Source organism: Bufo bufo, chromosome 1 (assembly GCF_905171765.1).
Source record: "Bufo bufo chromosome 1, aBufBuf1.1, whole genome shotgun sequence".
Classification (NCBI taxonomy): domain Eukaryota; kingdom Metazoa; phylum Chordata; class Amphibia; order Anura; family Bufonidae; genus Bufo; species Bufo bufo.
The window spans coordinates 467,232,145-467,258,450 of NC_053389.1; the positions used below are offsets into that span (position 1 = coordinate 467,232,145).

Genomic DNA, 26,306 nt, shown 5'->3' on the forward strand with positions numbered 1-26,306 from the left:
GCAATGTAATCGCGCATGCGCCAGAAAGCGGAGAAAGCTGGCGCATGCGTGATTACACTACTTGAGGCTGCTGCCAGGACACCGCATGGGCCCGGACGTGAGTAACATCAGCGCATGCGCGAGACTACGGCGCACTTAGGAAAAAAAAAAAGACGGGGCCAGTGGGACAACCTCTTGGGCACGTTAGGAAGGTAATTTGCATATAAATAAAAAAGATTAAACTTGTCAGCCCGGGCCCCGAAGCAGCCACTTCCCCTGCTTCCCCGGTAGTTACGCCACTGAGTTATACATCTTCTGTATACAGTGATATGGAGCATGCTGGTATAACCTAGGTATCTCCTTATATGATTATATATGTACAGCTGGTATAAGTTATACATCTTAATATACCAGAAGATGTATACCTTATACCAGGCCAGCTCACATATAATAATATACAGAACATACCAAGGCTAGATAGTTACTATTGGAAGAAAAGTATATAGTACAGTGGCTCAAACCTCCTGTATCACCTGGATACGGTGCACAACCCTTGCGGCCTACCCTTGGGTCGCAGTAGAAGAATAAGAATAAATAGATAGATAGGGGGCACTCGACTACCTGGAACAAGTGGATATTCAATACACTATGTGATTGTATTATAATCAATCAATAGTAAATATAGTAAAATATAATTCCAACCACATTGAATCACATTAAATCACATTATTAAAAAAGGCGCCATGTAGAATTACATATATCATCTACATAAAATAAAACACTAAATAAAACACTAAATAAAATACTCAGAATAAAATTGCATGATTTTCCTAGTTTATGACGTAAAGTCATGATTTTATGAACGACACGGAGGCGAGTATTGCATTCTCAATCTTTACTGTAATCCATAGCAGCAAAGAGAAAAAATATACTGAACCCACAAAACCATCCCCACAAGGGGTAACCCCTCCCATAGTCCAGTCCATAAATAGAACCTCCCACCGGAACTCTTCCTCTTTCTTTGTAATGATGAACTTCCATTCTCTATAACCGGACTGGAACGACTCCCACGAACAAGCTCCAACAGGAAAACTCAACCGAGAAGGCAAGAAACGAAACAGGGCCCATCAGGAACTCCACCGGAATCAACAACCACTGGAGGGACAGAAAAACAGCCACTCGAAAGGCACTTGGAAACAAAAGATCAGGACATCAACCTAAAAAGAAGAAAAATAAAGGCACATGGTAATCAGCCAGAATCACAAAACCAGCAGTAGCCTAGACAAACTGATGTCAATAAATAATGAACATATTAAGAAAACACCAGCAAGCTCAGCAAAATCAGATCTAGGAGAAAAAATAACCACATAACACAATCAGGGAGGGGAAACAAAAAACTTTAATAACATAAAAATTACTAAACAATAGTAAATAATTGGGAGGGGCAATACTCGCCTCCGTGTCGTTCATAAAATCATGACTTAACGTCATAAACTAGGAAAATCATGCAATTTTATGTCACGACTCGGAGGCTCCTATTGCAAGTTTAAAGTGTGGAGATAACAGACGCGAAGGCATGTGGAGCCGGTCTAAAATAAAATTCTCTGAACGTAGAAGTCCTGGACCAGTCAGCCAATCTCATAATATCCTCCAATCGAGCGCCCGCAACTGCCATGGAAGTAGCAGAGGCTCCTCTGAACGAATGGGCGGTGAATACAGAAGTGTCCACCCCAGATAAAGAAAGGATCCATTTCACCCAACGGGACAGAGTGACACTAGTGACCGGGCGGAAAGGCCTGCGAAACGAGATGAATAAATGAGGAGCAGAATCAGAACGCAGGGCAGAAGTACGGGACAAGTATTCCTTCAGACACCGCACCGGGAAAAGAGCCAGAGAACTGTGAAACTCCGGATAAGAGACCGACTTGATGTTGGTTTTTGTACGGCAGGAAATATTAAAGGAAACTCCATCCGGGGAAAAAGAGAGAGCATCGAAGTCCAGAGCCCTAACATCCAAAACTCTCTTACAAGTGATAAGACAGAGCAAGGACACCAATTTTGCAGACAGTTGACGCAGAGATAGGTCTGAATTGGGGGGCCACTGAGAAAAGAAATCTAGAACCAAATAGACATCCCAAGAAGAGGATAACCTAGGCCTAGGAGGGCGAGAAAGGCGAGAGCCCTTGAGGAGACAACACACCAGTGGGTGCTGACCGACAGGACAACCAGCAATCCCCTGGTGGCGGGAAGAGATTGCCGACCTGAAGACGTTCATCGTCCTATAAGCCTTACCCTCATCAAATAGAGAGGACAAAAACTGAAGTACCTCAGTCACAGGGGCCGAAACGGGATCCAAACTCCGTCCAACGCACCAGCGAGCCCAGATGCCCCAAGCTGATCGATATGCCCGTCTAGTACCGAGGGCCCAAGCGCTTTCCAAGAGGAACTTAGTCGTTCCCTATACTCCAGCGACCTCCCACTGCATCCTGACACTCTGCACACTAGGAGGCGGAGGGAGCCGTCCATCAGAAGAGGATGACGCTGGTCCAGCGGGCCGAGGAGGAGACTCCGGGAAAACGGCAGGAGACGAGGATCCTCTATCAGGAGTTCCAGGATTTGAGGAAACCAGACCTGAGCACGCCAGAAGGGCACTATCAGGACCAATTCCGCCAACTGGCGGCGAATCTGAGACAGCACACGAGGGATCAGCATGAACGGAGGAAAAGCATACGACAGGGGTCCCGACCAGTCCTGAAGAAGGGCGTCCACGGCCTCCGACAGAGGGTCCGGCCTCCAGCTGTAGAACCTTGGTAGATGGGAATTCCAACGCGACGCGAAAAAGGCGAGGGCAAAAGGGCTCAAAAAGGAATCGATAGAGGCGAATATCCCCGGATCCAATCTCCAATCGCTGAAGTCCGAGGTGTAACGAGAACTCCAATCCGCGAAGGTATTGTGAAGGCCCGGGATGTATTCTGCGACTACCGTGAACCCGTTGTCCAGGCAATACGTCCAGAACTCTTTTGCCAAATGAGTCAACATTGCAGAGTGAGTACCTCCCATGGCGTTGACGTATCGGACCGCTGACACGTTGTCCATCCTGAGTTTGATGCATGCCAAAACCCTGTTGTTGGCGAAACTGCAAATGGCAAACGATCCCGCCAAGAGTTCCAGAGCATTTATGTGGAGATGGGACTCGTTCGCCGACCACGGACCCCCGGTGGAGACCCCATTGCAATGGGCCCCCCAGCCGAGAAGACTGGCATCCGCCTCTATGATGAGATCCGGTTGCGGGCCCACGATGGCCCTGCCGTTCCATGCATCGAGGTTGGAAATCCACCACCTCAGCTCGTCTCTCGTATCCTGATCCAGGACCACCACGTCTGCATACGCCGCTCCCGACTGAAGGTGGGCGATTTTGAGTCGCTGAAGGGCCCGATAATGTAGCGGAGCAGGGAAGATCGCCTGGATAGAGGAGGACAATAGGCCTATAACCCGTGCCAAATGACGTAGGGAGATTCGGGGAAGCTTCAGAGTATGACGCAACTCCTTGCGGATGAACCTGACCTTCGACACCTGGAAGACAAAGAGTCTGAGTGGAAGAATCCACCACGAAACCCAAAAATTCCATGGATTTGGAAGGATGAAGAGAAGATTTCTCGGTGTTGATGATAAATCCCAGGCCCGTGAGCAGGGAAATTGACATCCGCAAATGAGCCTGGAGAATGGTGGGGGACTGGGCCAGGATAAGGATATCGTCCAGGCAAATTATCAGATGAACACCCTGGAGGCGGAGCCACGCCACCACCGGCCTCATCAGCTTGGTGAAACACCAAGGAGCCGAAGAAAGGCCAAAAGGAAGGCAAGTGAACTGCCAGACCTGCCCGTCCAACAGGAATTGAAGGAGATCCCTGGAAGGCGGAGCAATGGGAACCGTCAGGTACGCATCCTTCAAGTCCAACTTCACCATCCAATCGTTCGGGACAAGAAGGTCCCTGAGCAGGTGGATACCCTCCAATTTGAAATGGCGGTAACGTACAAAACGGTTGAGGTGCTTCAGGTTTATGACAGGCCGAAACTGACCCCCTTTCTTCTCGACCAAGAAAATGTCGCTGATGATTCCCCCTTCGGGATTTGGGGCACGCTCTACCGCCCCCTTCAAATGGAGAGATTGGAGCTCCGTATCCAAACAAAGTTGGGATTGTCTCGACAGCACTCTCGGGGGAGGACAGGGGAGGGATAAAGGAGAAACTGTCAGCTCTACATGAAACCCCCGGACCGTGGAGAGGACCCACGGGTCGGACGTGATGTGGGACCAAGCATTCAAAAAATGAAGGAGTCTGCCCCCTATACAATGGTTTGAACAAGACATTAGATTTTGGTAACTTACAGAGAGGACGTCTTGATCCTGAGAATCCTCTGAAGGATCTGGATCTGCCGGAAGAACCTCTGGATGGAAAAAACTAGGACTGCGGCCTCTGGTCCTGGAATACTTGGCGCTGATTGAAGGGGCCTCGACCGTTGCCACGGGTCTGGAAATGGGCATGGCCGGACAGACAGCCCCTGAAACTGCCGGCCCTGGAAGAGACTCTCCCATGAAAAACTTTACGCATGGAACTCTGGGCCTTATCCAACGCAGTGAAAGCACCGACAAATTTGCCCAGGTCCTTGATAAATGTATCGCCAAATAGGAGCCCCTGTGCCTCCTTGCCCGACTCAGTAAGAGCCATGTTGGATAACTTCGGCTCAATCTTAATGAGGATAGCTTTCCTCCGTTCAATGGAAAGTGAAGAATTCACATTCCCAACCATACAGATGGCGCGTTGAGCCCAGCCACGCAGCTCATCTGGGTCAATGGGAGTGCCCTCCGACCTGGCTGATTCTGCCAGCTCAAATATCTTGGTCAAGGGACCCAAGCTATTTAAAAGCTTATCTTGGCAAAATACTTCATTGGCCTATCAATGGCTTTATAACTAAGGCTACTTTCACACCTGCGTTCAGTGCGGATCCATCTTGTACCTGCACAGACAGTTCCGCACCTATAATGCAAACGCTTGTATCCGTTCAGAACAGATCCGTTTGCATTATTCTTTTTTTTAAAAGTCTAAGTCAAAACGGATCCGTCCTGACTTACATTGAAAGTAATGGCTGGGCCAAACTAAAAGGAGGCTGAACGGAGCCAAACTGATGCATTCTGATCCTTATCCATTCAGAATGCATTGGGGCTGAACTGATCCATTTTGAACCGTTTGTGAGATCCCTGAAACGGATCTCACAAACGGAATTCAAAACGCCAGTGTGAAAGTAGCCTTAGGCTACTTTCACACTGTCGTTTCTGGGTCCGCTTGTGAGATCCGTTTCAGGGCTCTCACAAGCGCCCCCAAAACGGATCAGTTCAGCCCCAATGCATTCTGAATGGATAAGGATCAGTTTGGCTCCGTTCCGCCTCCATTCCTCTCTGGATTCGGCGGATGCAGCGTTTTGGTGTCCGCCTGGAGATGCGGAGCCAAACGGATCCGTCTTGACTTACAATGTAAGTCAATGGGGACGGATCCGTTTTCACTGACACAATATGGTGCAATTGAAAATGGATTCGTCCCCCATTGACTTTCAATGTAAGTCAGGATGGATCCGTTTTGACTTAGACTTTTTTTTTAAAGAATAATGCAAACGGATCCGTTCTGAATGGATACAAGCGTTTGCATTATCGGTGCGGATCCGTCTGTGCAGATATCAGACGGATCCGCACCTAACGCAGTTGTGAAAGTAGCCTAACTCTATATTTCTGTAGCCTGCAACCTCTGACTGTCCAGTTGGGCTGAAACTACTACACCCAAAATGTTCTGGCAGTAATAGTAAATGGATATTGGTGCAATTCTGGACCAGTAGGCTACATATGTATTATATAGACTAGTAGCTCAGAATTGCACCAATATCCATTTACTATTACTGCCAGAACATGTTGGGTGTAGTAGTTTCAGCCCAACTGGGCAGTCAGAGGTTGCAGGCTACAGAAATATAGCAGAGTTAGTTATAAAGCCATTGATAGGCCAATGAAGTATTTTACCATATGAAGGCAATACAGTAACATTGCCCAACTCTCAGCCCCCATCAGACCCCACTCTGAGTCTGAACTCACCATAAATGTGGTGAGCAATTATGAAGACCTTTTTTTTTACAAATTTTCGGGACCGGCACTGGCTTCTTCGCGCACTCTCCCTAAAGCTTTTCCGGTGCCTTCTCCCTGCTGCGTCTCGACGTCGTTGTGCGCCTGCGCAGGGAAACGTCATGTCCGGTGCTGCCGCCCAACAGAAAAAAATGAGGCACGCCGCACTGCTGCACCCGCACGGGGAGGAGACTCAGGGGAAGGAGACTCAAGGGAGATTAGGGCTGGCCTGGCCTGGCACTGCAGTGCGGAAACGCAACACTGGGTGGCGTGCCCCGGGCCGGCCGCCCGGGTTATAAAGGCACAGGCAGGCGCAGCACACACAGCACTACTGCAGGGAGGGGCCAGGGGTCCACAGGCGGCCGGGCCCCCTGGAGTGCCGGGCCCGGTTGCAACTGCGACCCCTGTATGTGTGCCCCTGCAGTGCAGCTTTCTTTTTACAAGATCATAATATGAATTGAAAGCTGCATTGTGATTGGTTTCTATGGGCAACAAAAACATTTTTTCTTTTAGACAGTTTCATAAATCTCCCCCACTCTTTCTGACTATGCCCCTCCAGCTACACACTCATGGCTAACACACACACAAACGCGCCTTCACCTGCTTATGTGTGCGGTTGCACACCTTACTAATGAATGAGGCCTGGGAAGTAACCAGCCGCTGTGACCCTTTCTGATATGTGTGTGATGTATGTATTGCAGTGTGTGATGTATACATGTTTGTGATGTATTTAGTGCAGATCTTCTGCCTGTGTCAGCTAAGATATGATCATGTGACTGTGTTTGTATGCAAGGTTAGGTTCTGCAGAGCAGGGTCGGGGAAGGGCAGATTATTAACACCCACAAATATTCATGAGGGAGAGCTCATTCATTGTTGTTACACGCCCCCATTACTTGGAGCTTTTGGGCAATACAGTATACAGTATATACACTGCTCAAAAAAATAAAGGGAACACAAAAATAACACATCCTAGATATGAATTAATAAAATATTCTTCTGAAATACTTTGTTTTTTACATAGTTGAATGTGCTGACAACAAAATCACAAAAAAAAAAAAATGGAAATCAAATTTTTAAACCCATGGAGGTCTGGATTTGGAGTCACACTCAAAATTAAAGTGGAAAAACACACTACAGGCTGATCCAACTTTGATGTAATGTCCTTAAAACAAGTAAAAATGAGGCTCAGTAGTGTGTGTGGCCTCCACGTGCCTGTATGACCTACCTACAACGCCTGCGCATGCTCCTGATGAGGTGGCGGACGGTCTCCTGAGGGATCTCCTCCCAGACCTGGACTAAAGCATCTGTCAACTCCTGGACAGTCTGTGGTGCAACGTGACGTTGGTGGATAGAGCGAGACATGATGTCCCAGATGTGCTCAATTGGATTCAGGTCTGGGGAACGGGCGGGCCAGTCCATAGCATCAATGCCTTCGTCTTGCAGGAACTGCTGACACACTTCAGCCATATGAGGTCTAGCATTGTCTTGCATTAGGAGGAACACAGCATATGGTCTCACAAGGGGTCTGAGGATCTTATCTCGGTACCTAATTGCAGTCAGGCTACCTCTGGCGAGCACATGGAGGGCTGTGCGGCCCTCCAAAGAAATGCCACCCCACACCATTACTGACCCAATGCCAAACCGGTCATGCTGGAGGATGTTGCAGGCAGCAGAACGTTCTCCACGGCGTCTCCAGACTCTGTCACGTCTGTCACATGTGCTCAGTGTGAACCTGCTTTCATCTGTGAAGAGCACAGGGCGCCAGTGGAGAATTTGCCAGTCTTGGTGTTCTCTGGCAAATTCCAAACGTCCTGCACGGTGTTGGGCTGTAAGCACAACCCCCACCTGTGGACGTCGGTCTGTCATATCACCCTCATGGAGTCTGTTTCTGACCATTTGAGCAGACCCATGCACATTTGTGGCCTGCTGGAGGTCATTTTGCAGGGCTCTGGCAGTGCTCCTCCTGTTCCTCCTTGCACAAAGGCGGAGGTAGCGGTCCTGCTGCTGGGTTGTTGCCCTCCTACGGCCTCCTCCACATCTCCTGATTTACTGGCCTGTCTCCTGGTAGCGCCTCCATGCTCTGGACACTACGCTGACAGACACAGCAAACCTTCTTGCCACAGCTCGCATTGATGTGCCATCCTGGATAAGCTGCACTACCTGAGCCACTTGTGTGGGTTGTAGACTCCGTCTCATGCTACCACTAGATTGAAAGCACTGCCAGCATTCAAAAGTGACCAAAACATCAGCCAGGAAGCATAGGAACTGAGAAGTGGTCTGTGGGCACCACCTGCAGAACCACTCCTTTATTGGGGGGTCTTGCTAATTGCCTAAAATTTCCACCTGCTGTCTATCCCATTTGCACAACAGCATGTGAAATTGATTGTCACTCAGTGTTGCTTCCTAAGTGGACAGTTTGATTTCACAGAAGTGTGATTGACTTGGAGTTACATTGTGTTGTTTAAGTGTTCCCTTTATTTTTTTGAGCAGTGTACATTATCTCATTACAGAGAGCACATGTTGTTTGCATGGTATGTGTGCAAATTATTGTAGTTCAGGCAACTCTGGGTTTCTGGCAAAGATATTCATTTAGCTTTCCCAAGCCTATCTGATGCCGACTGATGTAAAATGTGTTAATTTTTAATAACTCTTTTTGATGCCAGCTTGTTGGCCATTGGTTTGTTAATGCCAGCTTTTTGGACTTTCTAATTTGCATATATTTTCCAAGAAACTAAAAAGAGTGTTGCCTAGCCTAAAAAAGTAATCACTGCTCTCCATAATAGAAATAGTACCCACTCAGAGGTCCACCCAAGGCCTTGCAACTAGTAAATCTGATTTTATCTCTTTTTCTCAAATAAAGGTCCTTTATTCTGAACGAGCTAGTTTCAGATGACAGTCTCTCTCAGGATTGGTTCACATCACTGTTTGTTTTTCTGTTCTTCTGATCCACCAGAGGAACAGAAAATTAAAGAAAAAAAATGGAAACCTAGAGGAGCATTGCCTGGCCCACAATAATCTGTACACATACTACATACTACACATACTGTAGTAAGAAAGAATACCCCCAGACAATGCATATATATTGCTAGAAACCCAAACTAGGCTCTTGCAACTAATCACCAAAAAATTTTGGTCCATTACATTACAATCCAAACTTTTATTGGGGAAATTCGGGATGAAATCCAATTTCATAGAATGAATTTGCTCATCTTTACTTCAGATTCTTTCACTTTTTTCATGTTTTGCTATGCTGCAGCCTTGTGCTAAAATTAAAAAGTTAACATTTTTCCCAATCATTCTGTACGCAGTAACCCATAATGACAAAGTAAAAGCAGAATGTTAGAAATCATTGCTAATATACTGAAAAAAAAATTATTTTATATTTTATTGACATTTCAGACCGTTTAATCAGTACTTAGTTGAGGCACCTTTGCCAGCAATTACATACCTCCAGTCTTCTTGGGTATGATGCCATAAGGTTTGCACACCTGTATTTAGAGATTTGGAGCCATTCCTCTCTGCAGATTTTCTCAAGCTCTGTCAAGTTGGATGGGGACTAACATTTTCAGGTCTTTCCAAAGATGTTGAATTGGGTTCAAGCCAGGGCTTTGGCATGGCCACTCAAGGATATTCACAGAGTTGTCTCTAACCCCCCCCCCCCCCCCCTTTGTTGTCTTGGCTGTGTGCTTAGGGCTATTGTCTTGTTAGAAGGTAAATCTTCAGCCCAGTCTGAGGTCCAGAGCACACTGGATCAGGTTTTCATTAAGAATATCTCTGTACTTTGCTTCCTTCAACTTTTCCTGAAGTCTGACCAGTCTCCTTATCCTAGCCACTAAAAAAACACTCCTACAGAATGTTGCTGCCACCACTATTCTCTACTGTAGGAATATTACTGAGCAGTGCCTGGTTTCCTCCAAACCAAATGCTTAGAATTGAGGCCAAAACGTTCAATCTTGGTTTCATCAGACCAGAGAATCTGAGGGACAGATGAGAAGCTTCTTTCTGGCTACTCTGCACATAAATGTTGGACCTTCTGGAAGTTTCTTTCATCTGCACACAGGATCTTTGGAAGTAAGCCAGTTTCACCATTGTGTTCTTGGTCACCTTTCATACCAAGGCCCTTTCCCACTGATCACTTAATTTGGAGGGGCAGCCAGATCCAGGAAGAGTCTTAGCTGTTCCTTACTTCTTCCATTTAAGAATTATGGAGGCCACTGTGCTCCTAAGAACTTTTAGTACCAAACACATTTTTTGTAGCCTTCTCCAGATGTGAACCTCCACACAGTCACATCTCTGGGCTCTGGGCAGATTTCCCTCCTCATGGCTTGATTTTTGCTCTGATATAGATTGTCAGCTGTGAGACCTTGTATAGACAGGTGTGTGTTTGTCCAAATTATGTCCACTTAACTGAATTTACCACAAGTGGACTACAATCAAGGTGTAGAAACATCTCAATGATGATAAAGAGAAATGGGATGGCCCTAGAGCTAAATTTTAAGTGTCATAGCAAAGGGTATGAAATTCTGAATATTTATATCCATGCAAAATTTTTCTTTTTAATAAATTTTCAAATGTTTCTAAAATTCTGTTTACTCTTTATCATTAAGGGGGATTAAATGCAACTTGATAGGGGAAAACATTTTTTATTTTTATTTTAGTACAAGGCAGCAACATAAAATTTGAAAAACGTGAAAGGGTCTGAAGACTTTCAGAATGCAATGTACATTATTTTGGTTATGTTATGGCTTTTAAAAATCTATGAATACCTCACTGTATCTGTTTTATATGGTATGAATGGTGTGTAAAAATGATTACTGTATTTTTTTGCTTTTTAAGACACACCCAATTATAAGATACAGCTAGGTTTTAGAAGAGGGAAATCAGAAAAAATATATTTTCATCAGACATTAGTTCAGACACCCCAATCAAACTCCCAATTTCCATCAAACCTCAGATCAGACCCCCTTTTGTATCAGACCTCCAATCATATCCTCAAAATTTCAGACCCCCAATCTTTATTAGACCTCAGATCAGACCCCCAATATTTATTAGATTTCAGACCAGACCTCCAATCTGTTTTAAAGCCACAAATAAGACCTCCAATCCTTCAGACCTCAGATCAGACATAAAAAATTTAAATTAACTCACATCTCCACTGCTCCAAACCACACTCTCTTCCTGCACACACCACTCCCTCGTCTTTTTCTGGGTACTGCACTGCACTGTAACCTGATGACGCGCAGTTAGGACAGTGCAGTGCAGGGCCTGAAAGAAGACTGGTGAGTGGTGAGTACAGCAAGCCCTAGAAGGGATACATTTTTCTGCATACTATATAGTATATACTTCATGCATACTAATGAGAAGGATGAATATTTATAAGATGCACTGCCATTTTTCTCCCACTTTTGGGGGGAAAAAGTGTATCTTATGTGAAAAATATGGTACGTTAGTCTATTAAAATAGTAACATTACCAACAGATTCAAACATGTTAACATTTATTAATCCTCAGTGTATACACTTTGTAATCTAAAATGTAGATTATTATATTAAAACAAAATGACCCAGATTTACTAATCCAAAAAATGGTGTAAACTTACACAGGCTGTCTAGATCTGTATCAGATATATCACAGTGGCTCCAGCTAGATGATAAATCTGGTGCAGGGATAGACAATTTTCTCTGACTCTATACCAATTATTGGTAGCTTAACTTGAGACAGATTTGTCACCAGATTGTGGTACAGTTTTGGTACCTAATGGCAAATTTTATGCCCGACGCTTTGCCCACAAAGCTCCACACATTATCCCACATTATCCCACCTCCTTGTTGCACATGTCAAAAACCATGTAAAAATTCTAGGTGCCAATTTGTGCCACTTTTTAGACAGCTTTTTGGCGCAGACACATTAGTAAATCATTAGTAAAGTATGTTTTTGTTATGCTGGTGGCCTGTGCCTACCACTGCCCCAACCTTCCGAGCACGCATGGGTGATGCATCACTCAGGACGCTGGACCCTCTGTTTTGCCGTGGTCCCACTTTTCCTCCTCTTGATCCTGGCATCTGGCCCTCTCGCTGGCATTCCAAATATGCACTTGCTGCAGGCAGCAGCCTGTGATTCTCCTCCAAGTCCTGTGATTTTGTCTCTAGGGTGCACACGTGCACTCTCCCTGGCCCTTAAAGGGTCAGAGTGCACACATTCTAGTCTTCCCCACCCAATGGCTGGGCGTTGCTGGTTACTTAATTTATCTTCCCCTAGGGAAGGATATCTGAGCTCTAATTATCTAGTTATCTATGCTAGTCCCTAGTGAAGTTGTGCTGCTCTGTTTTTTTCCCGTGATCCTCCACTGCCTGATATGACCTTAGCCCCTTTACTGTATTGACCCTTTGCAGCCTTCCCACACCTTGGACTGGTTTCATAATTCGCACAAACTCTGCCCTGACCTCAGCCTGTTTCCTGACTACATCTTCAATGGTGCAAGGCCGGTGCAACTCTCAGGCAGGGGCAGCTGTAGGAGATGAAGAGGCTGAAGTCAGCCCAGCTCCCTAAAGTGTGAGGGTACCCAAAATAACTTCTTGTCCCCTATGAGGATAACAGTACTATGAGTGATGGTTGGAGGGGCTTGTTACAGATGTTGCATAGGAACCCTGGAGCTTCACATTACACCTTTGCTCTCATGCACTATGAATTACCGTAGTTGTTTTTGTGAAACATTAACATTGTAAAACAAAAACGGTTTTATTGCTAACAAATGGAGTAGTCCACACAGCAGATTACTTGCCATTACCAAAGGTTTTTCTTTAACAAAAATTATGACATCATGTTGGCAAATAAGAAATGGTGGATAAAACAAATAACCAGTAATTCATATTATGTCAAATATTGAATGCACAATATAAAAATGGCATTCAAAGTACTAACTAAAGGCATCCTTTATATGTGATTAAGATATACACTGACTTTCTAGCAAGTTTATTTTAATTGAAAAACGTTAGTGGCAAGATCTTATAAGGCTATTATTACAATTCAATATTGCTTATCTTTTTAATGATGAATTCCAATACCTGAGTACATTTGTGGACTTGACATAAAGCTATATTTATAGTAACAGAGCAATGAAGTCTAAGTAGATTACAGAAATGTGAAGAAGAAAAAATTAATTAAAGCTCTACATATAGTTGAAAATGATAACCTAGAATATTAGTACTATCTGCTTTATTAAACATGTTACACTAACATAGTTATCTCTGTTGAATGCTACACTATAGTGGATGTGATCTATAGTGTCTCATATTAATAAAGGGACTGACATCTAGTACCATGACAGTCTAAGCCTCATGTATGAAAACGAATGCAACCAATCAGATGCCAGCTTTTATTTTTAATGCATATCTATAAATGAAAGCAGTGATCAGAATGGTTGCAGCAGCTAATATCTCCACTTGTCTGCACTAGTTTTCATATAGGCCTAGTGTGGTTTACATCCCATTTGTGTGCAATTACTTATACTATAGCCTTACAATATTATCAATATCATATATTTCTCTATACTACTATGTGTGCATCATACAAGTTTTTATTCTGTTGTAATATATGTTCATAGTGTTTATTGATGCTGCCTGCTGCATACTGTAAATTAGACTACTTTTTTTTAATTAGAACTGTTTTGTGTTCCATACTAGACCACCATTTATAGGTTATATATATTTACATTTAATATTCAGCATTATCTCCCATCAAGGGTTAGGTTTTAGTATTTTATCTTTTTTTCAAGTTTGGCTATACATTTATTAAAATATTACTTCAGCTAAAATTATGTTTCTGCCTTATTTCCTAGATCTTTGACTTGAGTCACATGCATTAACCTGATAAGGTTTCTGAGGATTCGTGTCTCAATAGTTATATACATTTTCTTGTATCTCTCTTGAATGAATTGTAACAAAGAATGAATCCTCAGCTTGACAATCACCACTTTGACAAAAGTTTCCTATTTATAGCTCGATATCTGATGCCAAACGGAGACAGCTGTGAAGCTCCTGAGGGAAGTCAGCTCGGGTGATGTTGTTTCCATCCAAGCGCAGATGTTTAATTCGAGAGTACTCCAGTGGTCCAATAACCTTGCAAAAGCTGCTCACATCAAATTCTGCAATGTAAAAAATTCAGATTTATAAAAATTCTTTTTTTTTATCACTAATTGACTAGTGACATTTCAAGAGCATTCAAGCTTTTTGTACAAACTGTTTATAATTTTATCACTTTTGGATGCTCCTTATTTCAGTTACAGACTCATATCTTTGAACATCTTTGAACAATTATGCTAGTTCATATTTTACTTAAAAACTCATATAAAAATGATTTATCCCTAACCTTTCTAATTTAGTTTATAGTGTGACTATTCTTTTACACTTTTTAGAACAATACTGCCTTACATTGGTTAAAGACCTCTGCACTGAAACTGACCATGCAACTACAAGGTAATGACCACCTTTTCTTTGCTTAGCTTTTAATGTAACATGGCGGTCACTTTATTAGGGGCATTAGTACTTAATTTTGCAAGCAGGAATATCACTACCCAGAGGCATAGATTCGGGAAAGGGCCAGGGTTCGCCCTAACAAGCCACCCTGCCTTGGAAAAAGTGAATAAAAGCCTAGCTAAGCTGTTGATACTACCTTTATTTATATCTCTGCAAGGTATAGTATGTGTAAATGCCACTTTTGAAATTCATGTATCCACACACACACAACTAAATACAGTACTAGAGAAGCCAGAAACAAATATGAGTATTGCGCTAGGAAACTGAAAAATGAATACTGCAGAAAATATGTAGATTTAAAGAGAACTGGTAACCTCTCTTGAAATGTCCAGGTTCAGAACTGAACCCTGACATACCCATAATTTCACCCAGGCAGCCCCCCTGATGTTAGCATTAGAGTAGTTCATGTTCAGATGATCTCCTTTGCCCTGCGCTGGATCGCGCAGGGCGAGGGCTCTTTTATTTACAATAACACACTGCCAGACTGAGGCTTTTGCCCAGCAGTGTGTTCGGTGATGTCACCGACTCTGATGGGAGGGCTTTAGCGCTGCCCTAGTCGTTTTACAGGATAGGGCAGCGCTAAAGCTTGCCCATCAGTGCAGGTGACGCCACAGGGCTCAATGCTGGGCAGAAGCCTCCACCTGGCAGCCCTAAGGAGAGCCCGGTACATCACTGGAACATCATAAAATGCCTTTGCCCTGCGCCATTTAGCGCAGGGCAAAGGAGAGCATCGGAGTATGTATTGCTCCAATGCTCAAGTCAGGGGGGCTGCCTTGGTTTAAAATGGGGATAATTCCGGGTTCAGCTCTGAACCCGGACAATCCCTTTAATAACTACTTGCATTATCCATGCAATAACAAATCTGGAATATCTTTTCTTATTACTATATGGTGTGCTGTATCTCCATTGTTCCTGCTGGAATTTTATTAACAAAGACACAAAAAGGCATTCTCAGTTGAGAAGTGTACCTGATTGGAGAGTGTCAGACAGTGTGCAGGAAAACACCCCCAACTAGTTAAAACCAGATGTACCCTTACAGTTGGTAACACCCACTTGAACATAGAGTTATACATGAAGATGCTCCAGAATTTTCATTGCGTGTTTACTAAAACAGACATATCAGGAATGGTGACAGGTCCTCCTTAAGTAAGGACAGGAGACTGCATATGGCAATGTAACAATGATAAGGAAATAGTTATTTGATCTAATTATTACTCCACCCAAGTACATTTTAAAAGGCTGATTAAAGTTTTTTTCTCTATGCAGCCATCAGAATATAGTACTGCAGTAGGATCTTTAACCTATTAAAGATTAGTTATGTACCATTATATGACAAGTAGCTAGCTGGTAGTTAAAGTGTAACTGCCATCTAGTCTTTTTCTTGCAATGTGCAGGGACAGTGATAGGGAACATAAAAAAAAAATTCTAATCGCTTTATTTCGACTACTTGTACATTTGTATGAAAAAACGTGCTCTGAAATGTCCTGTAGCAGCCCTCTCTAAATGAGCATTGCTAAGGCTAATCTGTACAGAGCAGCGCTCAATGTGAAGACGGCTGGGGTTAATTATTTTTCCCGCTCTTCTGGCTCCTACATATTTCTAGAAATTAACATCTGTACAATGCATATATATTTACATTGCCCTCCTGCTATATTGACATTGATCAGTGTGGCCAATGCTGACAATGAATAATTCTTCAGTAACTAACCAGCCACCTTGAGATGCAGGGCCAATTGTGCAGTCAGCACTGGCTATTTAGCTGACTTATAGTATATGATGCTGAGTACTTGGTATGGCAACCAGAGGTCTTCTGAAGGACCTCAGGCCTACCACGTCCTAACTGCTAATACATACTGCCACTGGTACTAGAGTGTATAGCACAAGCAATCAAATGATTGCGGGTTCAAAGGAACTAAAAATAATGTAAAAAAAAAATTCAATATAGCTCAATAAAAATGTTTTGTAAGAAAAGCTTTCCTAAGATGTGCTAATTTTCATATATTTTCCCAAGACACCCAGGGGACTGATGCTCCTCATGCATACTCAGTGCCTTCCATAAGGAGAAATAGTACCCCAACCATGGCCTCTCAGACAGCAATGCAAATTCTCTGCTTGGCTCTGCTAAAGGGTAGTTACCTAGAGCTGGGTTCCTGGTATGTGGCACTCAGGTTTCTTTCCATTTTGGAAAGGAAACTAGTTTGTATGTCTCTTTTTCACACAAGGATTATATGAGTATATAAGCACAGCAATAGATAAAATAGATAAATCTTATTATGAAAAGGTACTGATTGAGCAACTTAAGGCTACCCCCAAGGGAAAATCTTATTATAAAAAAGTATAGATTGAACAGTTAGTGGAAAAAATTGAGGTAAATTGATCAATGATCTATGCCTGTGATGGCTAACCTCCGGCACTTCAGCTGTAGTAAAACTACAACTTCCAAGATGCACACTTTCTTGGCTGTTCTCAATACTCCATAAAAATGACTGGAGCATCCTGGGAGTTGTAGTTTCACCACAGCTGGAGTGCCAGAGGTTAGCCATCAGTGATCTATGCTTTTTCATAATAAGATTAGATAAGATCTATTGCTGTGCCTGTGTTCTCATATAATGCTTCTCCGGAAAAGAGACATTCCAGCTAATCTCCTGGAATGAGAAGCTTCCTGCTCCAGTGGGGACTGGAAGTGCCTGGGAGCAGAGCAGCAGTGGACCATACAAGTCTTCATTTTTTATGTTTAAGAGCATATGTCTGGACCAAAGGGGTTAGCACTAAGGCTGGGCAACTCATTCAAGTCCAAAACTAAACTACATCCTCTATTCTTTGACCTGTTTGAAAGGTACATGATCTAAACTGTAGTGAGGTTATTTTCTTACCAGTGACTGTATTTGTTAGTTATAACAAAATTAGTTAGTTATAAGAAAAATTACGCATTTCGACTCTACATTTCGACACCTGTTGGAGAAAGACTCGATTGTAGAGTCGAAATGCGTCACTTTTCTTCTTCTGATGTGGCAATAAATAGAATTGCATCTATCCTGCGAGTACCGGTCTTCTCTTTGTATATGTAAGCGGGACGCCGACCCTGGACACGTGCACCAGTTAAGCGGAGTGCCGACTGTGATCTTGTGACTCAGCTGTGTTATGTGCCTAACACTCTGACAAGCTTATAACTAACCAATATAGTCACTGGTAAGAAGATTACCTTCTCTACAGTTTATACCATGTACCTTTATAATAAGTCAGAGAGTCACCAGTCATGTGGTCATGACTTTTAGCCTTATAGTCAAAAGATGTCCCTTCCTTGACCAGTTTGGAGATGGACTGTATATCTTCCAAAACGCTGCCCCTAAAGCCAGAAACGGATATGCCTCCTAAAGCTAGATTTTCACTGTGAATCGTTCACCCTTGGGCTACAAACAAAAATCAACTGTTTGTTATGTTCACAAACAGTTGATTTTATGTAATGATCCCTCTTTTCTGAAAGAAGTTATGTTAACATCTTGTTCAAACAAGCCCAATCTACAACCCCAAGTGTCACACAAAATTTAACATTATCTTTAAAAAAATCCTATTTTTACAAAGTGAGAGGTACAGTTTAATTATTTAAAAAAGAGGAAATGATTTTTAGATTTGGGGGCTTTAGGTAAAAAAGGTATAAAATAACTAAATACACGTAGATGTTGAATTCTAACATATTTAGTTCTAAAATGAACATAATGACCTCAGGGCCTACTAATGCTGGGCAATAGTTATTTACATGTACTCCCTGTAAGCTACAGTATTCCATACAGTTGGCTCTATGTGGATACATAGGATATGTCTATGGACATATTACATGCAACCATACAGAGTACCACCACCCATTTTTGTAAGCATTCAGATTTGTAACACAATTGAGGTCATTTATGAAACTGGTCTAAATTAGAACTGGCTTAGTTGCCCATAGCGACCAATCAGATTCTACCTTTCATTTTTGACTGCCTCTTTGGAAAATAAAAGGTGGAATCTGATTGGTTGCTATGGGCAACTAATCCAGTCCTTCTTTACACCAGTTTGATAAATGACCTGAATTTTTTACATAGTTATGGTCTATTTTAACCCCCTTCAAAAAAAACATAAAAACACGGCATTAGAATATTTATGAAAGGTTACTTCTAAGTCACAGATGTGACATGTTTCCCATTTGAAAAGGTTGTCCACAGGAATATATTTTCTTTTATTAAAAAGGTTAGGATTAAAAATAATTATTACTCATCTCATTGATCTCTCACGGGTTATTCTGACACTGTTCTGACCCCTGCGGTTCTCTGCTTCCTGGTAATGCTTCAATACACAGGATATAGCTGAAAATGCTAGATCAGCCAATCACTGGTTGCACCAGTGACCTACCTCAATCAGTGACTGGCCGAGCGGGCATTACCAGCTTTTTTTTTTTTGTGCTGAGCAATGATCAGGAAGTGGTGAGCAGCATGAACTGGAGCACTGTTGTAATAAGAGCGGTAGGAGATTGGTGAGATGAATAATGTTTCATTTTTATATTTAAAGAGGTTGTGCTATAAACTACTTTTCAATCTAAAGTCTATTTTCATCAATTACTCTAGCTCCCATTCCTTCTTGGATAGAGTTTTTTTATTTATTTTTTGTTTACCTCATTTGCAATTTTCTCTTATCCTCCATGCTTGAATCCTACTTCTGCCCCTAGTTCTTACCAATTCAAATTAAATAACCCTATTACATAGGTGCGGCGTTATTCATCCATATTCAGTATTGCATTGTCGTTAGACTACAGTAGATGCCTTTTGTCTACTGTAGTCTAGCGATAATGCAATACTGAATATAGTTCTTACCAATGACACTTGTGCAGCCAAGGCTCAAAAGCAGGATGTAACCAACAGCAACTGAATATCAAAACAGATTTGACACAAGGTGCAATAGTAGACTAATAACTTTAGAATAAGGCAGTTTTGTTAAATGATCGTATTTGGGGAAAGTGATACAAGATCGATATCTAGAATTCCTTTAAACCTTCGCCTACTTGTGTTAACAGGAATTATGAACATCAACTCACTTTGAATTTTGTTGACATGCAGGTAGAGGTTTTCCAGGCCTTCATTCACAGCTGGAATTTTGTCAAGTGAATTAAAAGAAAGGTCCAGCTCAATAAGGGTTGAGATATTAAAGGCATTGCCAGGTACCCCTGAATCTTTAAGATCATTGTGGGACAAACGGAGATACTGAAGAGCTTTAAAACCTTGGAAGTATTCATCTGGGATATTGCTGATCTTATTGTTGTCAAAGTAAAGAAAGCTTATGCTTGGTGGAAGTCCAATAGGTAGTTTTGTGAGCTCATTGAAGCTTAAGTCAAGGTAGTAGAGTGATTTTAGACCTTTAAATGCACCGGAAATGGAATCCCCTTTCAGATCATTGTGCTGCATATGTATAACAGTGAGGTTCTCCAAACCTTCTAAAATATTGGGAGTAATCTTAGAGATTTTATTGTTGGTTACATACAAGTCAGTCATTGTCTTTGGCAGTGGTCCCACGAGCTCAGTAAGGTTGTTAAAACTTAGGTACAATCTCTGTAGCTCTTTCAACTTGGAAAATGCATTTTTCTTAATGTTAGCATTGCTTAAGTGATTATGGTCTAAAATAAGCCATTTCAAATCAGTCACATTTTGGAATGTGTCATCATCTATACCCTCAATCATATTGTTCTGCAGATACAAGTACTGAATTCCAGGAGGAATCATTGGAATTTTCTTTAATTTCAGGTTATCACAATACATAGCTGAAGGATAATTGTATGGACAGTTGCATTCTGGCGCACAATTAGGAGAGGAGGGTCCAAATGCTAAGTTTGAGGGGTAATCATCTGGTACACCATAGTCATAATCATATTGAGGGTATACACTGCCAATTATTAGCAGCACTAATAAGGGAATTATTCTGAGGTGCATCGCTGCAATTTATATTGTACCTGAATGATGAAAAAAACAAAAATATATATATTAATCACTTTTACATAAGATAAGGAATAAATACTGTTCTATCAGATTATTTTTCCCTCAAAATACAGAACATATATTTTATTTAACATATCTATCAGATAAGGAAATATTCCTTACATGTTTTAGAAAAAAAAAAATAGAACTGACATATTTTATAGCATTATGTATTTGTACATTTGTACTTGGTGTTATGCAATTTATGTGTGCTAATAATGAAAATGAAGACTATGCAGGCACACACATATACAAGTACACACCCACCCTATTTATATAGCTCAAACCTATGGATGTCCCAGCAATACTAGGCTGGTGGGTGTGCTACCTGAATGCCCTTTCAAAGTCCATAAGAATGGACTCAAATTGGAAGGCATCTTGTGTATATTTCCTGGAACGTTTGTGAGGCTAGTTAATGGTTGTTATTCTTATCATACACGTTATCTTAAAAATTAAAGCAATCTATCTTAATCACAATTTCTATTTTTCCATCAAATATGATTTAGGTTAAACATTTCAATTAATGGTTGCTGACCTCACATAGCACATCAAGAACACACGGCAAAACATGATTTTAGGTAGATTGTTTCCAATCTAATTAGAACTTTGATATGTTTTCCTACGTGCAACATATATATCTAGATGTGCTAACATTAAACTATGACTGTCAATGGGTGGTTCAAAAAAAGAGCAGATTCAGGTATAGCACTTAGGAATTTATGACTTCCCACCTTGTAGGTGGGCTATAGATAGGTTCATTTACAGATGTGGGTGCTCTTCCTATTTAGGTGACAAACTGTTTAGCCAATAAGGCAACCTGAGCTGCTACTGCATTTTAATCTTTTCTCGAAACATACACCTTTATTATGGCATAATTTTTTCATAGTACTTCATATTAAAATGAAATGCTACAATTTTAATCTCATTGATGATTTTATATAGCCGTTTGGCATTTCTGAACTGCCATGCCTGCATGCCTCATCATATGAGGAAAGTTGATACAGGCTTCAACGATTAGGCATAGCAATTAGCTGGTGTACTTAAATCCTGCAAACTCATGTAACTGCAGACATGGGGCATTTGGCTATGTTCTGACAGTAAACCTTTGGTGCAGTTTTTGCAGACCAAAGACTGGATCGATAAAGAGAAATATACATTCTTCCCTTATATTTCTAACCCTCTCCGCACCCACTTCTGGTTTCTGCCTAAAATGTATCAGGAATCTGTACTTTACTTTGTGAACCAAGCCTTAAAAATGTTCAATTGCAAAGACACAGCAATATGAATTAAGCATATCAAAGTAATTTATTCAATTCTTTTATGCTGTGCATGTGAAAAAATAAAATGAATGCTGTTCAGAAATACAAGGCTAGTGTTATAATTTACATTTCGTTTACAGATTTACTGATATAAATGCTGATATAATGCTTTCAACATAATCTTACTTTAATGTTGTCATTCAGAGCTTGGGTAATTTAAGTAACTAACAATCACAAACTACAGTAGAGTTCAATAACTTATTCAGTGTGGAATAATTCAGGGCCATTTTTCATACATTTTAAATATATTCTGCAGGATACATGAATGATACATTTTGAAGGAAAACAAAGGAAGCTAGGTTACTAAAGGGGAGAGGGGGGTCTGTCTGTTTGTATGCAGTGTATTTGACATTAAATGCAAAATATAAAAAAAACTAACAAAAATATTGCATGATGCTATAACAAACAGTATAACAAGCACATATTATATATGAGTCTCTTCAACTAATAGAGATGTTAATAGAGAGAACTAGAGTAAAGAAAAGGGAATAAGAATGTAATGCATTCACAAAAATATATCAGATTGTGCTCAATGTTCTCTAAAATATAGTAAAAGTAGTCATTAAAGCTAAAAGAAAATAGAACCTAAGTATTGTTCATATCAGTTTTGGCAGTATCCCTCTAAACATAATAATGCTCATAACAATACACTTAACCATGTACATCACCTACCTTTCTTTGATGCTGCTCTCTTTAATTCCCCACGCAGATTAAAAAAGAGACTGAATCAAGTATCATGTGCTGTAAACAGTGTTAGCAAAGAACTGCCTGCCAGAACCACTGTAATACAGAGCTGCAAAAAGAAAAGAGAGAAGAAAAAAAAAAATAGTCACACAGCTCTTATGTCATCATGGTGTGCATGTGGTGTAGCATGTCAAATTACTACTTTCTGAGTAAGTACAGGTGGAAGATTATCAAAGCACAGCCCATAAGCAGTAAACGTCCACACACAAAAAAAAAAAACCTTTTCTAACTTTTATCATTTACATTTGCTATTTGGAATGAGATTAAGCAACAATGGGGGAAGTGTACAGAACATTTCACGAGTTCCAGCCCCAGAACACAGTTTTGTCAAGCATTTGTATTTAATTTTACAGTTGTGTTTCAGATTATTGATCTACGAGGAATGTCAGGCTGCGTTCTATTAATTTAAACATTACTGGATTTTACTAAAACAATGCAAATAATTCAGGGCCATTTCAGTATAATGACCAAATGATTTACCTGTAAGGGTATATTCACACAGAGGTTTGAGTGGATGTGGATAACGCAAGTTTTTTTATGCATCTTTTAAAGCAGTTTTTGCCATATTATTTGATGGGCTTTTGAAGTGTTTTTTTATCCAGCATTTCGAGGCAAATTTTCTATGTGGATTTTGTGCCAAAAATGGAAATTACCTAATTTTTAATACAGTATGTTTGTTTAAATTTTATTGTATTTGCAATAAGTTCTTCAATTTAGAGGCCAAAACATATTAGGTCAGAAAGTCATTTTCACTAGAATGCAAAAGACAACACTCACAGACTTTATTAGTTATACAATATACCATTTGAGAAAAAAGCAAGACAATATGTGACTGTTTAATATAATAGACTGCTCTCTACAGAAACAACTAATGGTGTAGATCTTTTATAGATCAAATATTCTGTAAACAAATGGACAAAATGGGCAGAAGAGTGGTTTAGGGGTTATCATTGTTACCTTTTATATTGTAGATGTTTTAGTGATCAAATATTCTGTAAATAAAGGAAAATGGGCAGAAGAGTGGCTCATAGATTATCATTGTTGCTATACAGCACTCGGATCCTTGGTCCAAATCTAACCAAAGGGAACGTCTGCATGGAGTTTGTACTTTTCCCTTGTGCCGTTCCCCTGGGTGCCTTGGTTTCCTTCCACACACACAAAACATTCTGATAGGTTAATTAGACAGAAACAAAGTGAATGTTGACAATATCTACATGACTAAATAATATGTTGGTACTACTTAAAGAGGTTGTCCGGGTTCAGAGCTAAGCCAGGACATACCCACAATTTCACCCAGGCAGCCCTCCCTGTTATGAGCATCAGTGCATTTCATAGGGTAAGCAGGGAGGAGGCTTCCACCCAGCAGTAAGCCCGGTGACGTCACCGGCTCTGATGGGTGGGCTTTAGCACTGCCCTAGCCTGTAAAACGGCTAGAACAGTGCTAAAGCCTGCCCATCAGAGCCAGGGATGTCACCAAGAACACTGGTGACGTCACTGGAAGCCTCAGCCCAGCAGTGTGTTGTTGCGAACAAGAAAAGTCCTTGCCCTGCGCAATCCAGCGCAGGGCAAGGGAGAGCATCAGAGAATAAAATTCTCTAATGCTCATATTAGGGGGCTGTCAAGGTGAAATTCTGGGTATGTCTGGGTTCAGCTCGGAACCCGGATAACCCCTTTAAGCAATGAAAAATACATTATAAAATAATACACAAATATAGAAATGGAAATTTAATGGGTAAAAATGATTACAACTCACATTCTTGTATATCTATTCAGTGAGTTTTCAATAAGTAAGCCCCACCACTGTGAAAAAAAACACCCCAATTCCTTGATATCCTATCTCTCTCTCTCTACATATATATATTTTATATAATGCATTCAGGAAGACCTTTTCACCATTTTCACATATTGTTATGATGTAGCATTGTGGTAAATTAAAAGAAAAAAATACAGTTTGCCCCCATCAATCTGAAATCAATCTGTAATATCCCATAATAATGATGTGAAAACTGAAATTTAGCAAATCTATTAAAAAGGAAAAAGCTACATTTCACATAGACATAAGTATTAAGACCCTTTGCTAGGACACTTGAAATTTAGCTTTGGGGGCCTCCCATTTTTCTTGATCATCTGATTGGAGTACACCTGTGGTTAACATTCAACATGATTTTGAAAGACTCAACCTAGTCTATATAAAGTCTTTCAGCTGGCAATGCAAATCAGAGCAAAAACCAAGCCATGAGGAAGAAACAGCTGCCTGTACAGTTCAGAGACAGGATGGCATGGAGGCCATAATTGTTAGTAGAAGGAGCCTGGGACTACCAGGACTCTTTGCAGAGCTGTCAGCCCCACCTATGTAATTGGAGGAGAAAAGCCTTAGTAAGAGAGGTGACCAAGAACCCAATGGTGGCTCTGGCTTAGCTCCAAAGATTCTGTGTGCAGATGAGAGAAACTTCCAGCAGGTCAGCCATTACTACAGCACTCTACCATTCTGGCCTTTATATGACAGTGGCCAGAAAGAAGCCTCTTGTCAGTAAAGGACACATGAAAGCCAACCTAGAGTTTGCAAAAAAAAACACACCAAAAGTACTCTCAGACTGTGCGAAACAAGATACTCTGGTCTGATGAAAGCAAGACCTCAATTCTAAGTGTTATTTCAGGAGGAATCCAGACACTGCTCATCACCTGCCCAATACCATGCTCTACAGTAAAGCATGGTGGTCACAGCAACATGCTGTGGGGGTGTTTTGAGTGGCTGGGAAAGATAGACTGATCATGGTTGAGGGAAAGCTGAATAGAGCAAAGTACAGAAATATTCTTAATGAAAACCTGATCCAGAGTGCTCTGGACCTCAGACTAGGCCAAGAAGACAATGACTGTAAGCACACAGGAAAGACAACATAGGAGTGGATTAAGGTACTATTACACCAGAAGATGTCATACAGATCTTGATAAACAATCAAAGATGTAGCCACTCATTAACAATGAAAATTTTGCTTATTATATACATAGATAATTGTTCGTACTTGCGTTCGCTTTTAAATCGTTCCTTTTTATTACATGTAAAGATAGGGGACAGATGCTTGGTCTAAAGGTCTAATGTATGAGATCATATGTACGAACGGATTTATTAATGAGGAGCAATAATTTTTTAGTATGCTGAAAGATCACGATTAGAGATGAGCGAATTTCATATTTATTCCATCATAATAGAAGTCTATTAGCCGTTTCCGTTATGTAGGGGAGTCCTCTGCGTTCGGCATATTGCCTGTCATACACATTAGCCCTGGACCTCTGCTGTTTGAAACAGCAGAGACCCTCTAGCTTTGGCTCCCAGTGTGCTCACAAGTGGGTGACATATTTAAAAACCCTCCTTATGTCATACATGTACAACACTGGGTTAACAGAATGATAATAGCAGATTAAAGAAGCCAACTTTTTTACTATTTGGTTATCCTTTTTGTCCTTCAGCATCCGTGCTTCATTTCTTGAGGGACCGTTCAACTGATCTTGAGGAAGGAATTTATATATATATATATATATATATATATATATTTCACAAGAATTCT

At 41.2% G+C, this 26,306-nt stretch overlaps 1 protein-coding gene across 1 annotated transcript; it reads right to left on the reverse strand.

Annotated features, from left to right (window-relative positions):
- Nucleotides 1-12,869: 12,869 nt before the first annotated feature.
- LUM (lumican) lies at nt 12,870-22,921 on the reverse strand. Its single transcript, XM_040408762.1, has 3 exons — nt 22,669-22,921; nt 19,744-20,652; nt 12,870-14,284 (listed from the first exon to the last, which is right to left on the reverse strand). The coding sequence occupies exons 2-3, from the start codon at nt 20,630-20,632 to the stop codon at nt 14,133-14,135; spliced, it is 1,041 nt and encodes a 346-aa protein (XP_040264696.1). The 5' UTR covers nt 20,633-20,652; nt 22,669-22,921; the 3' UTR covers nt 12,870-14,132.
- Between the last annotated feature and the right edge of the window lie 3,385 nt (nt 22,922-26,306).